The sequence below is a fragment of the Pseudophryne corroboree genome, chromosome 3 (genome assembly GCF_028390025.1).
Source record: "Pseudophryne corroboree isolate aPseCor3 chromosome 3, aPseCor3.hap2, whole genome shotgun sequence".
Classification (NCBI taxonomy): domain Eukaryota; kingdom Metazoa; phylum Chordata; class Amphibia; order Anura; family Myobatrachidae; genus Pseudophryne; species Pseudophryne corroboree.
Genome location: NC_086446.1, coordinates 794,937,238 through 794,953,514, shown reverse-complemented (window position 1 = coordinate 794,953,514; position 16,277 = coordinate 794,937,238). Strand labels below are relative to the sequence as shown.

The 16,277-nt window shown below is 48.4% G+C and overlaps 1 protein-coding gene across 1 annotated transcript in view; it reads left to right on the top strand.

Annotated features, from left to right (window-relative positions):
* Positions 1–16,277, top strand: part of LOC135056898 (VPS10 domain-containing receptor SorCS3-like) — a 1,027,710-nt gene that overhangs the window by 266,571 nt on the left and 744,862 nt on the right. Inside the window, 1 exon segment of the mRNA XM_063962650.1 lies at positions 13,717–13,784. Coding sequence (XP_063818720.1) covers positions 13,717–13,784 — 68 coding nt within the window.

Sequence of the window (16,277 nt, the reverse complement as noted above, 5' to 3'; positions counted from 1 at the left end):
GATCGCCCCCCCCTTCCCGCAATTCGGCTCCCACATGTTGCCTCCCCCCTGCATATTGTTACTAAAGCCCCCCCCCCAATTGGGCTCCCACAGGTTACCCCCCCCCCTGCATCTTGTTACTAGATCGCCCCCCCCCTTCCCGCGATTCGGCTCCCACATGTTGCCTCCCCCCCTGCATCTTGTTACTAAAGTCCCCCCACAATTGGGCTCCCACAGGTTACCCCCCCCCCTGCATCTTGTTACTAGACTCCCCCCACCCGCAATTGGGCTCCCACATGTTGCCTCACCCCCCCCCCCCCCTCCTTTATCTTGTTACCAGCTTCCCACCTCGATCAGTCTCCCACATGGCAGGAGCACCCGCATCATTTTGGTCTCCAACATGTCACCCGCTCCCCCTGCAACTGGGGGAGCGGGTAACATGCTCCCCCCTCCGTAATTTCACTCCCGCATGCTGCTTCTTGTCACACACATCCCCCACCCCCCCACCCCCGCGACTCTGCTCCCGCTGCATGTTACCCGCTCCCACTCGGCTCCTGCAACTTGTAACTCGCTCTTCTTCCCCATCCCCCCCCCCCCAGACTCTGCTCCCGCCAGGGCCAGGCGAGCAGTGCAACCGCACTGAGCGCCCGCTGCGGCACTAACTGTGGCTCCCTGCTTCCCCCTCCTATTTCTCCCCGAGTAACCCGCTGGGGGGGCGGAGTTTCACAGAATGACGCGGTTGCGTCGTTACATCACGACGCAACCCCGTCACTCGGCAAAACTCCCCTTCCCCGAGCGGAGTACAGAGGGGGATCCAAGTTAGGAATAGGGAAATGCCGGCACGAGGAGCGACTGGTGAGGCGGGCCGAAGAGCGGTAATAGTCTCTGTAAGTATTCTCTCTCTCTCTCTCAATGTGTAAAATGGGGACACCTGCCGTAATGTGTGAAATGGGGACTCTTACCTGCCGTAGTTTGGGGATTTAATGTATCAAGGGCATTGCAGTGTGTGGTATAATATGGTGCAGGGGGCATTACTGTGTGAAGCTTAATATGGCAGAATTTTTTTTTCCTGTGGTGGTCGTGATCTGTTGGAGCAGGGTCAAAAACTGGATTGTGAGGTAGTCTTTTCAGACGAGGCCATGCCCATTTAAATGAGGCCACACCCATTTAGACGAGGCCACGCCCCCTTGGCAGGTGCGCACACACGTTTTTTTTCTATCTGTGTGTGTGTGTGTGGGGGGGGGCACATTTTTTTATGTCATGGGGGGCGCATTTTTAAATCTCGCACTGGGAGCTAAATTGGCTAGAAACAGCCCTGGCTCCCGCTGCCTGCTACACGCTCCCACTCGGCTCCTGCATCTTGTAACCCTGCCCCCCCCCCCACGACTCTGCACCCGCCGCCTGTTACCCGCACGGTAGATGTATATATGTGTATATGGATGGAGACAGTATGTATGTACGGAGGCAGTGTATGGCTGTATTTATGTGTGTATGTGTGGAGGTACTGTATGGATGTATATATGTGTGTATGTATGGAGGTACTGTATGGATGTATATATGTGTGTATGTATGGAGACAGTATGTATATACATGTATGTATGGATGTATGGATGTATATATGTGTGTATGTATGGAGACAGTGTGTATATATATGGATGTATGTATAGAGGCAGTGTATATGGATGTATATCTGTGTGTATGTATAGAGGGAGTATATGGATGTATATATGTGTATGTACGAAGGTAGTGTATGGATGTATATATGTGTGTATGTATGTACGGAGGTAGTATATGGATGTATATATGTGTGTATGTATGGAGGCAGTGTATGGATGTATAGATGTATATATGTATGGAAGCAGTGTATGGATGTATAGATGTATATATATATGGAGGCAGTGTATGGATGTATAGATGTATATATGTATGGAGGCAGTGTATGGATGTATAGATGTATATATGTATGGAGGCAGTGTATGGATGTATAGATGTATATATGTATGGAGGCAGTGTATGGATGTATAGATGTATATATGTATGGAGGCAGTGTATGGATGTATAGATGTATATATGTATGGAGGCAGTGTATGGATGTATGTATGGAGGTAGTGTATGGATGAATATAGGCTTAGTGTCTGCCTGCGCTACGTGTAGGAAAATAGAGGAGGGCCCCAGGGAGAGAAGCGCGGCCGGTGTCTGCCTCAGCCCACCCACCACGCTGAACAAGGGCCAGGCCACCAAATTGCCATCTCCTGCAGCCACTTTCAAAAGCAATCGGCCACCATGGAGGAACCACCCCCAGCATCGCCATTCAACTAAAGGTAAATACACAGCTCCTCACTCAGATCCACACACACAGCCCTACCCTCCTCACACAAAGGGGGACGCTGCCTGCCGTAATGTGTAAAAAGGGGGACGCTGCCTGCCGTAATGTGTAAAAAGGGGACGCTGGCTGCCGTAATGTGTAAAAAGGGGGACGCTGTCTGCCATAATGTGTAAAAAGGGGACTATGTCTGCTGTAATGTGTAAAAAGGGGGACACTGTCTGCCGTAATGTGTAAAAAGGGGGACGCTGTCTTCCGTAATGTGTAATAAGGGGACGCTGGCTGCCGTAATGTGTAAAAAGGGAGACACTGTCTGCCTTAATGTGTAAAAAGGGGGATGCTGTCTGCCGTAATGTGTAAAAATGGGACGCTGTCTGACGTAATGTGTAAAAAGGGGAAGCTGTCTGCCGTAATGTGTAAAAAGGGGCACACTGTCTGCCGTAATGTGTAAAAAGGGGACACTGTCTGCCGTAATGTGTAAAAAGGGGGACGCTGGCTGCCGCAATGTGTAAAAAGGGGGACGCTGGCTGCTGTAATGTGTAAAAAGGGGGACGCTGGCTGCCGTAATGTGTAAAAAGGGGGACGCTGGCTGCCGCAATGTGTAAAAAGGGGGACGCTGGCTGCCGTAATGTGTAAAAAGGGTGACGCTGTCTGCCGTAATGTGTAAAAAGGGGGACGCTGGCTGCCGTGATGTGTAAAAAGGGAGACACTGTCTGCCGTAATGTGTAAAAAGGGGGACTGGCTGCGGTAATGTGTAAAGGGGCTCTACCTGGTGTAGTGGCGCTACTGTGCACCGTAATTTGAATAATGGAGACTACTGTGCACGGTAGTATGAATGGGTATTATTTTGTGGCCACACCCCTTCCCCATGAAGCCACACCCCTAATTTTTTGGCACGTGCCTACGGCGCGCACTGCCCGTATTTTACGAAGGGGGGCGCCAATACCGTTTCTTCCACACAGCGCTAAAATGCCTAGTTACGGCACTGTCCCCTTGCACATACAGTAGTGGCCCGTGTTAGTTGCAGAGGGGGTCAGATGGACAGTAAAAAATTTTTTAAGAGGGTGGCCATGCCTCTCCATATTTTGCCACACCCCACCAGTACGTCGATCCATATTCGCTCTCCGCTGCCATGACCCCCGCCCCCTATTTAGGGCAGCTTCCAGATATTCCTGTGGATATGTATGTATGAGAGACGAATGAAATAGAAAGAGATGGGCAGCTGGGTAGGGTGCCAGGATCTGGGGGTGCCACTAGGTGTACCCATCAATTAATTAAGGATGTCTTTGAGAGATACATCCTTGTTGTACTCAATGCAGTCAGATGGCTGGGAAACATATAAGACGCCGCTTATGTACTTTCACCTTAGTGACTGGGAAAGTGAGTAATTGATGGTGTTGGGGGGCAGTAGGCAGAAAATTTGCCTAGGGTGTCAAGAAACCTTGCACCGGCCCTGGTGACCCCGTGTGGTTTGCTTTTGTGCGGCGGATGAATGAAAGAAACTTTAGGGGCCACGTGGACAAATCCACTCCCTGCTGCTGGGGAATGAGACGGCATTGGACGAAAGTGAATTTGACAAGATGAGAAGCCTCCGCTACATTGTCGGATGGTATAAAATAGGCCTTCAAAATAGTATCAGCAGAAATGGGACCAGATGATTTGAATGGTTTAAGTTATTTTGGCTATTTTCCAGTCTTTTCCAAAAACTCATCAAAATTAATTATTATTATTATTATTATTATTATTATTATTATTATTATTATAATACCACATAGGTAAAACATGGATTGCACCCCTCTCTCCACCATTGGCCAATCCCAATGATGTCATCCCAATAAAACAGACTACGCTGTTTTAAAACAGTACGCTCATTTGCCCCTTAATGACCTCAGCCATCCGATAAGTCACTTTGGGACAGCAATGCATAGTAATTTGGACAGCAGCGACAGGCTACGTATGCAGCAGCCTGTGTGCAGAAGATCCTGACACTGTACTGAGCCACACAGAATGCTCCCGCGCCTAATGATAGCTTTTAATATGTCTTGAACACCGGCCAAGTCATTAAGGCACGATTTATTTCCATGCAGAATATATAAGTAGAGCCTTGGACGCGAGTTTATCATGTGGAAAACAAAATGTCAAATGGGATCAAAATATACAGTTTAAGAAGTGTAAATCGTAGGTGGGGAGCCTCGGTTCTGTACATCTCACCGTATATCATCACTCGGGCAGCCCACTGGGTACAAACCACAGAGACGGCATAAATATTCATCCTGTCTGGTGGTGTTGCGGATTATTTATGCGTTGCACGCACTGTGTAATCTGCTATAATGTCGGTTTGGACGCAGGTGTAATTGTTTTTGCACAATTCCCCCCCCCCCCCGTTAGTAACGATTAGTTGGTGCTGAGGGGGGGGGGGATGGGGGGGTTACGTGTAAGGAATGGGGCTTATTTGCTAATAAATTGCAAAAGTCAAACCCAACAGCAACTAGTCCTGAGTGAAGTATTAAAGAACAGATCTGCAAAATAATCACATTGTTCCACTTCTGACCCAGTAATTTTACATGCTTCCCCTGCAGAATGCGTTGTGGTCCCAATCCTACCCGAAATGCATTAGATGGCGGAATAGATGGACTATAAATTCCACAAAATGCAGATTTGCAAATACAGCCAGAGATGAGTTTGCTGGAACGTCTGCCTCCTGTCTTTTTACTCTGCTCATATATTTTCCATGTTTGCTATTTAGTGATGCAATTATTGTAACAGAAGTATCAGTGTTGCTTACATGTTCAGGTTAACCCCTGTATTATTTTCTACAGATTATACTGTATTTTACACTGCAGGTTTACTGTTGTAATGCAGAACTATAGGGGCTGGCTAGCTACCATAGGTGCAGGGAGTGCAGCTGCTATGGGGCCCAGAGCTGAGAGGGGCCACCTTCCCTGTCACAGTTACATGTGTTATATACAGGGTGTAGCTACCATAGGTGCCATCAGTGCAGCGGCTATGGGGCCTAGAGCTGAGAGGAGCCACCTTCCCTGTCACAGTTACATGTGTTATATACAGGGTGTAGCTACCATAGGTGCAGGGAGTGCAGCTGCTATGGGACCCAGAGCTGAGAGGGGCCACCTTCCCTGTCACAGTTACATGTGTTATATACAGGGTATAGCTACCATAGGTGCAGGAGTACAGCTGCTATGGGGCCCAGAGCTGAGAGGGGCCACCTTCCCTGTCACAGTTACATGTGTTATATACAGGGTATAGCTACCATAGGTGCAGGGAGTGCAGCTGCTATGGGCCCAGAGCTGAGAGGGGCCACCTTCCCTGCCACGGTTACATGTGTTATATACAGGGGCGTAGCTACCATAGGTGCAGGGAGTGCAGTTGCTATGGGGCCCAGAGCTGAGAGGGGCCACCTTCCCTGTCACAGTTACATGTGTTATATACAGGGTGTAGCTACCATAGGTACAGGGAGTGCAGCTGCTATGGGACCTAGAGCTGAGAGGGGCCACCTTCCCTGTCACAGTTACATGTGTTATATACAGGGTGTAGCTACCATAGGTGCAGGGAGTGCAGCTGCTATGGGGCCCAGAGCTGAGAGAGGCCACCTTCCCTGTCACAGTTACATGTGTTATATACAGGGTGTAGCTACAATAGGTGCAGGGAGCGCAGCTGCTATGGGGCCAGAGCTGAGAGGGGCCACCTTCCCTGTCATAGTTACATGTGTTATATACAGGGTGTAGCTACCATAGGTGCAGGGAGTGCAGCTGCTATGGGGCCCAGAGCTGAGAGGGGCTCTCCTTCCCTGTCACAGTTACGTGTTATATACAGGGTGTAGCTACCATAGGTGCAGGGAGTGCAGCTGTTATGGGGCCAGAGCTGAGAGGGGCCACCTTCCCTGTCACAGTTACATGTGTTATATACAGGGGTGTAGCTACCATAGGGGCAGGGAGTGCAGCTGCTATGGAGCCCAGAGCTGAGAGGGGCCACCTTCCCTGTCACAGTTACATGTGTTATATACAGGGGTGTAGCTACCATAGGTGCAGGGAGTGCAGCTGCTATGGGGCCCAGAACTGAGAGGAGCCACCTTCCCTGTCACAGTTACATGTGTTATATACATGGTGTAGCTACCATAAGTGCAGGGAGTGCAGCTGCTATGGGGCCAGAGCTGAGAGGAGCCACTTTCCCTGTTACAGTTACATGTGTTATATACAGGGTGTAGCTACCATAGGTGCAGGGAGTGCAGCTGCTATGGGTCCAGAGCTGAGAGGGGCCACCTTCCCTGTCGCAGTTACATGTGTTACATACAGGTGTGTAGTTACCATAGGTGCAGGGAGTGTAGCTGCTATGGGGCCCAGAGCTGAGAGGGGCCACCTTCCCTGTCACAGTTACATGTGTTATATACAGCGTGTAGCTACCATAGGTGCAGGGATTGCAGCTGCTATGGGGCCAGAGCTGAGAGGAGCCACCTTCCCTGTCACAGTTACATGTGTTATATACAGGGTGTAGATACCATATGTGCAGGGAGTGCAGCTGCTATGGGGCCAGAGCTGAGAGGGGACACCTTCCCTGTCACAGTTATGTGTGTTATATACAGGGTGTAGCTACCATAGGTGCAGGGAGTGCAGCTGCTATGGGCCCAGAGCTGAGAGGGGCCACATTCCCTGTCACAGTTACATGTGTTATATACAGGGTATAGCTACCATAGGTGCAGGGAGTGCAGCTGCTATGGGGCCCAGGGCTGAGAAAAATCTACTGTATATAACACCTGTCACGGTTACATGCGTTATATATTTTTCACCATTGGGTGGTACAGTACATAACATAAGGGTCCTTACGAACTCAACTCATTGGGGCCTGCTATATATTTGGTTATGCCTCTGTGCCTCCTTATTGTAAGGTGGTATAAAATGATCTGGTGTGCACTATTATTGTCATGATATGAACTGGGGCACTGTAATGTGGCACAATATGAAGTGGAGGCACTATAGTGTGGCATAATAGCATACCTCCCAACTGTCCCCATTTTCGCGGGACAGTCCCATTTTTTGCGGACTGTCCCGCTGTCCCACCCACGGGCCCTAGTGTCCTGCAGTGGTGGGGGCACTTGGGAGGCTCCCAGCACTCAGCAGTGAATAGATAGAGGGACAGGGGGCATAGCCAGCCGCTCAAAGAGCTACGAAAGAGCTTTTCACAGCTACGAAAATTGGAGGCGTGGCTCATGATCACGGCATGCCAGCAAAGCCACACACCCTTTATTTAAGTCATGCCTCTTTACGGGCGGGCACGGCTATGCCGCGCAAGAAGTGTCCCTCTTTGCGGGCACCACATGTTGGGAGGTACGCAATACATATCCTCCAACATGACCCATTCCATTAGGTACAAATGCTCTGTTCCTGGATTTCCTTGCCGGTGGCAGTTGTAGAGCTGGGGCTGCAGCACAGTCCAAAATTCAAATGGGGGAGCCGCACCAACTGCCAATAAGTCCCGGCCGCCAATGTTTGGGAGTTTGGGGTGGCAGTTGGTGTGACTTGAATGTTGGACTATGCTGCAGCCCCACCTCTGGAGCTGCCACTGGCAAGGAAATCCAGGAACAGAGCATTTTGTACCTAATGGAATGGGTCATGTCGGAGGGATTGATAATATGAACTAGGGGGAACAGTAATGTGGCATAATATGAAGTGGAGGCACAATGGTGTAGCATAATATGAACTGGGGCACGGTAATGTGACATAATATGGTCGACGCCACCCCTAGCCCACATTCCCGCTTAGCGCCACGTGTGTGTAGGAACAGGGCGATGCCTCCTGATGAGCCCCAGCTCATTTGCCATACTCAGAAAACCCTCCGGCACACATCCAGTAATTTATGACTGCGATCCTCAATCTTCCGTGCCTGTCACTTTAGGGATCATTATCTTTCCTGCGCTGCTCTGTATTATTGACTTATGGATTGACATCACAGGGCCTATGCTAAGCACCAGCAATCTGGGAGACGCTCCATCATTCCAGCTGTCAGCGGCCTCCTGCTTTCCCTTCAGACTCCTCCCGGGAGACCAGGGTAAGCGGAGAGGCCGCCTCTGTGTACAGGATGGATGTCTCAAGCATCTGTTACTGACTCCATATAGCTGATCAGGGACCAGGCTGGAAGGGAATTGGGACATTTACAGACTCCAGATCTGTGAGATTGTGTCAGTAACTCAGCTTTACAGCCAGGGCCTTGCCTAACATGCCAAGTACCCGAGACTCCTTCACTGATCTCACAGCGCTCAGTGCCAGGGACGCCGGGCACAGCTCATAGTGACCCACACATGGGATAGCCCAGCCTCATAATGAGTGGGTCCGACACCCAAGACATAGTGACCATCAGGAGACATTCGCACAGCTCAGACTATATGTAAAAGACATACATGATGCATATATGTGATACGGAGTGTAATAATGCACACTAACCGCCAATAGCTGTGCCCAGGTCCCAATGATGTTCTACTGCCTGCAGTGTCAGACTGGGGCGTAAATGGGTCCATGTATATTCATGAAGCAATGAAAAGAGCAGAGGAGTTGCCCAATGGAAAGCAATCAGCATTTAAGTAATATCAAGTGCATTCTATAAAATTATATGTAGCAGCTGATTGGTTGCCATGGGCAACTTCTCCACTGGCACGTTTCTCCACTCTTTTCACTGCTTCATGAATAGACCCCTTGATCCCTTAAGGCGGGGTTGTCCCTCCAGGCAATAGGTCTACCGGGGGTTTACCCTGTACCCCTGTGGGCCAGTCCAACCTTGTCTGCTAGTGACTGGTACTACTTACACCTGTGAGCAGGTCATAGTGTACATACAAAGTTGTGTTCACTGTCAAACCAGACCTGCATCACTTGTAACTTATTCATTACACAAAGAAATCTTCTAATCTCTCTCCTATCTCTTTTCCCTCTTTCTCTCTCCCTCTCCCCCTCTCTTGCACTCTCTCTCTCTCTCCCTCTCTCCTCTGTCACCTCTCTCTTCTCTCTCTTCTGTCTTTCATACCAATATTTTTATCACTTGTCCTGTACTAATGAGGACAGTCCCTATTCCACAATGGTTCCCTAACATACACAATGGTACCCTTCAGATCCAAGCATCTCCCAACTCAACAAACACTTAAATAAGGTTTCCAGAACATGAGACAACCAATATATGGAAACAATGCATAATAATGGTAATAATGGCAGCCATTCCCTGATGTCCCCATTTGTTGGCCAACATTATTCGAGTCAACATTCTTCTTCTCTCTTCTTCTCTCTCCCTCTTCTTCTTCTTCTTCTTCTTCTTCTTCTTCTTCTTCTTCTTCTTCTTCTTCTTCTTCTTCTCTCTTCTTCTTCATCTTCTTCTTCTTCTTCTTCTCTCTTCTACTCTCTCTTCTTCTTCTTCTTCTTCTTCTTCTTCATCTTCTTCTTCTTCTCTCTTCTACTCTCTCTTCTTCTTCTTCTTCTTCTTCTTCTTCTTCTTCTTCTTCTTCTTCTTCTTCTCTCTCTTCTTCTCCTCTCTCTTCTCTCTTCTTCTTCTCTCTTCTTCTTCTCTCTTCTTCTTCTCTCTTCTTCTTCTTCTTCTTCTTCTTCTTCTTCTTCTTCTTCTTCTTCTTCTTCTTCTTCTTCTTCTTCTCTCTCTTCTTCTCCTCTCTCTTCTTCTTCTTCTCTCCTCTTCTTCTCTCTTCTTCTCTCTTCTTCTTCTTCTTCTTTTTCTTCTTCTTCTTCTTCTCCTCTGTTCTCCTTCTTCTTCTCCTTCTTCTCCATTCTTCTCATGTATGAAGTACTACAAGGGATGCATAGTGCCACACAAGATAAAAACAGACAAGGTATTTAAGTACAGAATTCTACAAACATTATATAAATTCACATAGATAAATACAGCAAGCGCACTGCACAGGATGATTATGTAAGGAACACAGAGGGGGGAGGGCCCTGCTCATATGAGCTTACAATCTATAGGGGATATGGGTGGACAAATTGGGAGAAGATGGCAGAGACTGCAGAGTTAGGATGAGAGGTAGTTATAAGAAGTTGCTAAATACCGGGAGGCTGGATGACAGTCTTACAGAGTGAGGGAGAGAATTTACGGAGGTCAGGAGCAGCTCAGGAGAAATCCTGAATGCGAGGGTGAGAAGTGGTGATCAGGGAGGAGGTAAGGCAGTAATCATTAGCAGGGTGACAGGAGGGAGAAAACTCGGTGGTTGGCATTCCCGCACTTGTGCCCCTTGCGGCGCTGGATAGTGAAGGTGTCACTGTAAATACAAACTTTAAAGCAAGTGCTCTTATTTATCAATGAGTGATACATTTCACTGTGAGTGATAAATTGCACCAGCCAATCAGTTCCTAACTTCCATGTTACAGACTGTGTTTGAAAAATGATAGGAGCGGATTGGCTAGTGAAATTTATCACTCATTGATAAATAAGGGCAAATGTTCCTTCTCTACGCTGAATCTGGCAGTGAATGTATTGTAACATTTTGATGCTGCAAAGTTCCGGGCTTTGGTGAAGTGTTTGCGTACTACTGTATGTCTTTGAGGCTGTTTACTTGCTGTCTAGACGAGGCCCGTGGAGAGCTTCCCCTGTTATCCGTCTGTCAGCTGTGTTTTGTGTGAGCAAGGTGAGGAATCCTGTGTATCTCAGCCCGTGGTGGAGTCTGGGCCGATAGTCTGATCCTCTGGCTGCTTCAGGCTTGTTAATGAACACAACATGAGAGCAATACCACCAGAAAGAGTTTCCACAACAGCTTCCTTCCAGGCCTAAATGTAGGACACACATTCCATGTTATGATAATCAGTGCACTCCGCCCCAAGAGGCCCATCTTGGTCACCAACAAGAAAACTGTCTTACAGAGCAGCTACAGCACCCGTGTCTACAGGGACAGCAGCCAACGCAAGTGTTCGAGGGCACAATACAAACGCAACACGGCTTCACCTCCAATGGTGGCTTCCCAGTGTACGCAACCCTCCCTCTGAGATCCCAACATCCCCAAACAGGCCTTCTATGAAAATTGGCCAACGTGGCCAACCGGAGACATGGCCCACATTCCGTACATATCAGGCCTCTGTGGAGATGTCATGCCATCTATTATATACTAATGCCCAGATTTATCAATAATTGGACAGTGATACATTGCATGGTGATAAAGTACCAACCAATCAGCTCCCAACTGTCATTTTTCATACACAACCTGTAACATGCCAGTTAGGAGCTGATTGGTTGGTACTTTATCTCTTTCCGCTTTATCACTCTCCAAGGTTTGATGCATTTCCCCCACTGACCTGAAATATGCCATCTATGTAATAACTGGCTACAGTCTGTCCCGTCACAGACAATATCAGTGGGAGACAGCGCAGGCGTCACAGATGCATGACGTTCCCCCACAATGGGGATAATTCAGAACTGATCGCAGCAGCAAATTTGTTAGCAGTTGGGCAAAACCATGTGCACTGCAGGGGGGGCAGATATAACATGTGCAGAGAGAGTTAGATTTGGGTGGGTTATTTTGTTTGTATGCAGGGTAAATACTGGCTGCTTTATTTTTACACTGCAATTTAGATTTCAGTTTGAACACACCTCACCCAAATCTAACTCTCTCTGCACATGTTACATCTGCCCCACCTGCACTGCACATGGGCCCTCATTCCGAGTTGTTCGCTCGCAAGCGGATTTTAGCAGATTTGCTCATGCTAAGCCGCCGCCTACTGGGAGTGAATCTTAGCATCTTAAAATTGCGAACGATGTATTCGCAATATTGCGATTACACACCTCGTAGCAGTTTCTGAGTAGCTTCAAACTTACTCGGCATCTGCGATCAGTTCAGTGCTTGTCGTTCCTGGTTTGACGTCACAAACACACCCAGCGTTCGCCCAGACACTCCTCCGTTCCTCCGGCCACTCCTGCGTTTTTTCCGGAAACGGTAGCGTTTTTTCCCACACGCCCATAAAACGGCCTGCTTCCGCCCAGTAACACCCATTTCCTGTCAATCACATTACGATCGCCAGAACGATGAAAAAGCTGTGAGTAAAATTCCTAACTACATAGCAAATTTACTTGGCGCAGTCGCAGTGCGGACATTGCGCATGCGCATTAAGCGGAAAATCGCTGCAATGCGAAGATTTTTACAGAGCGAACAACTCGGAATGAGGGCCATGGTTTTGCCCAACTGCTAACAAATTTGCTGCTGCGATCAACTCTGAATTAGGCCCAATGTCTCCCACTGCAGACAAGCCACTGAAAACAGAGGACGAACAGCGGGTGGGGGTGGGACGGGGAGGTGCAGGGGCAGACTAAAATGAGCCAACACATGCCAAATCCCTTTACCTGTATTTTATCATCTCTTATACCCCTTTCACACCGCAGCTTGTACCCGGTAATTTGCCGTTTTTATTGGCTTCCTAAACGGTTCGAGCTGCGATGTGAAAGGGTCACCTTCAATTTACCGTTTACAAAATACCGGTATTTTGAAACGGTAAAAAAGCATGGTCCTACCCGTTTCAGACCCGTTTCATTGTGCAGTGTGAAAGGGTCTGAAACGGTATTTGCAAGCCCGAGAAGGTGATAGGCTGTCTCCATGTGTGATGTCACCAGGCAGAAGCAGGAAATAAACATTTAAAATGACAACCACTGTTTTGTATGGGTGAAACGGGTTCAGTGTGAAAGGTACCAAAACGGTAATGAAATGGTAATATACTGGTTACAACATGCGATGTGAAGGGGGTTTAACTGCTCAGACCCGTTTTAAGAACCGTTTAAAGAACCGTTTCAAAAGCAGGTTTTGCCATGTGAAAGCAGCATTAGTGGACTCCAAATTAAACTGAACTTTGGGTTAATTTATACTTTATGTTATAATTGGATTCTGTCATTAATTGATTTACCCGGTCAGTGCAGCGCAGCAAATGAATAATCAGTGGAGGATATTTTTTTAATATTAATTGTTGCAATGTGTCACTTTACCTTTTTGTCTGTGTTGATTTCCAGTGGTAAAGCGCGCCTGAATCTGCTGGCGCTATGTAAATAAATGTTAATAAATAATAATGTTACGGAGTCACTTTATATTTTGCAGCCGTTTCTGCTACTTCCAGCACATTTGTATACGGAGTGCTGAAAAGACGGTGACATTACATAGAAATGCTATGTACTAATTCCCCTGAGTGCACTTGTTGCTGCAGAAATGTACAGAGAATTGCTGATGTTTAATTAATTCCCCCTAACAGCTCATATTTCAGATACAGAATGTTTGCAGGATTAGGACAAATACCTCTCATTCCAGGAATTAGCGCTGATAATGATTTTTTGTGTGTGGGATCTGATCTGATTTAATATTTCTGCATTAAAGTTTTTTTTTCTCCTTGTGATCCCTTATCTCTTCCTACGCAAACTAAGTGTAATCTTTCTCTCTCTTCTAGGTTATTTTAATTCTGACAAAGCTGTACGATTTCAACCTGGGGAGTGTGACGGAGAGCTCCCTCTGGAGGTAAGAATGAGAATGCAGTCTCATTTCCTGTGCACACTGTATAATTTTAAATAAACTCTTAATTTCACATGTTTAAATGACTTTTGAAATGATTTTCACATTTCAACTTTGTTTCATATAGAAGGGAACACCACAGTTTGTAGGCATCTGTATTATTTAAGCCTCACACTACAGCTTTGTACTGGTGTTGGGAGACACTGCTCCTTCCACTATATAAATCTCAGTCTGAGGCTTCCTGCTGCCTCCATTCCCCTCCTCACATCATGTCACTGCCTCTGTCACATGCAGCCCTGTCCTCACTGACACATCACTCATCTCCTGATATACTCTGTGCTGCTGGGGATCCTGCCCCTCCCACTATATAACTCTCAGTCTGTGGCTTCCTGATGCCTCCATTCCCCTCCTCACATCATGTCACTGCCTCTGTCACATGCAGTCCTGTCCTCACTGACACATCACTCATCTCCTGATATACTCTGTGCTGCTGGGGACCTTGCTCCTCCCACTATATAACTCTCAGTCTGTGGCTTCCTGCTGCCTCCATTCCCCTCCTCACATCATGTCACTGCCCCTGTCACATGTAGCCCTGTCCTCACTGACACATCCCTCATCTCCTGATATACTCTGTGCTGCTGGGATACCCTGCTCCTCCCACTATATAACTCTCAGTCTGTGACTTCCTGCTGCCTCCATTCCCCTCCTCACATCATATCACTGCCCCTGTCACATGTAGCCCTGTCCTCACTGACACATCCCTCATTTCCTGATATACTCTGTGCTGCTGGGGTCCCTGCTCTTCCCACTATATAACTCTCAGTCTGTGGCTTCCTGCTTCCTCCATTCCCCTCCTCACATCATGTCACTGCCCCTGTCACATGCAGCCCTGTCCTCACTGACACATCGCTCATCTCCTGATATACTCTGTGCTGCTGGGAGACCCTGCTCCTCCCACTATATACCTCTCAGTCTGTGGCTTCCTGCTTCCTCCATTCCCCTCCTCACATCATGTCACTGCCCCTGTCACATGCAGTCCTGTCCTCACTGACACATCGCTCATCTCCTGATATACTCTGTGCTGCTGGGAGACCCTGCTCCTCCCACTATATACCTCTCAGTCTGTGGCTTCCTGCTGCCTCCATTCCCCTCCTCACATCATGTCACTGCCCCTGTCACATGCAGCCCTGTCCTCACTGACACATCACTCATCTCCTGATATACTCTGTGCTGCTGGGGACCCTGCTCCTCCCACTATATAACTCTCAGTCTGTGGCTTCCTGCTGCCTCCATTCCCCTCCTCACATCATGTCACTGCCCCTGTCACATGCAGCCCTGTCCTCACTGACATGTCACTCATCTCCTGATATACTCTGTGCTGCTGGGGACCCTGCTCCTCTCACTATATAACTCTCAGTCTGTGGCTTCCTGCTGCCTCCATTCCCCTCCTCACATCATGTCACTGCCCCTGTCACATGCAGCCCTGTCCTCACTGACACATCACTCATCTCCTGATATACTCTGTGCTGCTGGGCACACTGCTCCTCCCACTATATAACTCTCAGTCTGTGGCTTCCTGCTGCCTCCATTCCCCTCCTCACATCATGTCACTGCCCCTGTCACATGCAGCCCTGTCCTCACTGACATGTCACTCATCTCCTGATATACTCTGTGCTGCGGGGGACCCTGCTCCTCTCACTATATAACTCTCAGTCTGTGGCTTCCTGCTGCCTCCATTCCCCTCCTCACATCATGTCACTGCCCCTGTCACATGCAGCCCTGTCCTCACTAACACATCACTCATCTCCTGATATACTCTGTGCTGCTGGGGACCCGGCTCCTCCCACTATATAACTCTCAGTCTGTGGCTTCCTGCTGCCTCCATTCCCCTCCTCACATCATGTCACTGCTCCTGTCACATGCAGCCCTGTCCTCACTGACACATCACTCATCTCCTGATATACTCTGTGCTGCTGTGGACCCGGCTTCTCCCACTATATAACTCTCAGTCTGTGGCTTCTTGCTGCCTCCATTCCCCTCCTCGAGTCGCATCATGTCACTGTCCCTGTCACATGCAGCCCTGTCCTCACTGACACATCACTCATCTCCTGATATACTCTGTGCTGCTGGGGAACCTGCTCCTTTCACTACATAACTCTCAGTCTGTGGCCTCCTGCTTCCTCCATTACCCTCCTCACATCATGTCACTGCCCCTGTCACATGCAGCCCTGTACTCAGTGACACATCACTCATCTCCTGATACACTCTGTGCTGCTGGGATCCTGCTCCTCTCACTATATAACTCTCAGTCTGTGGCTTCCTGCTGCCTCCATTCCCCTCCTCACATCATGTCACTGCCCCTGTCACATGCAGCCCTGTCCTCACTGACACATCACTCCTCTCCTGATATACTCTGTGCTGCTGGGGACCCTGCTCCTCCCACTATATAACTGTCAGTCTGTGGCTTCCTGCTGCCTCCGTTCCCCTCCTCACATCATG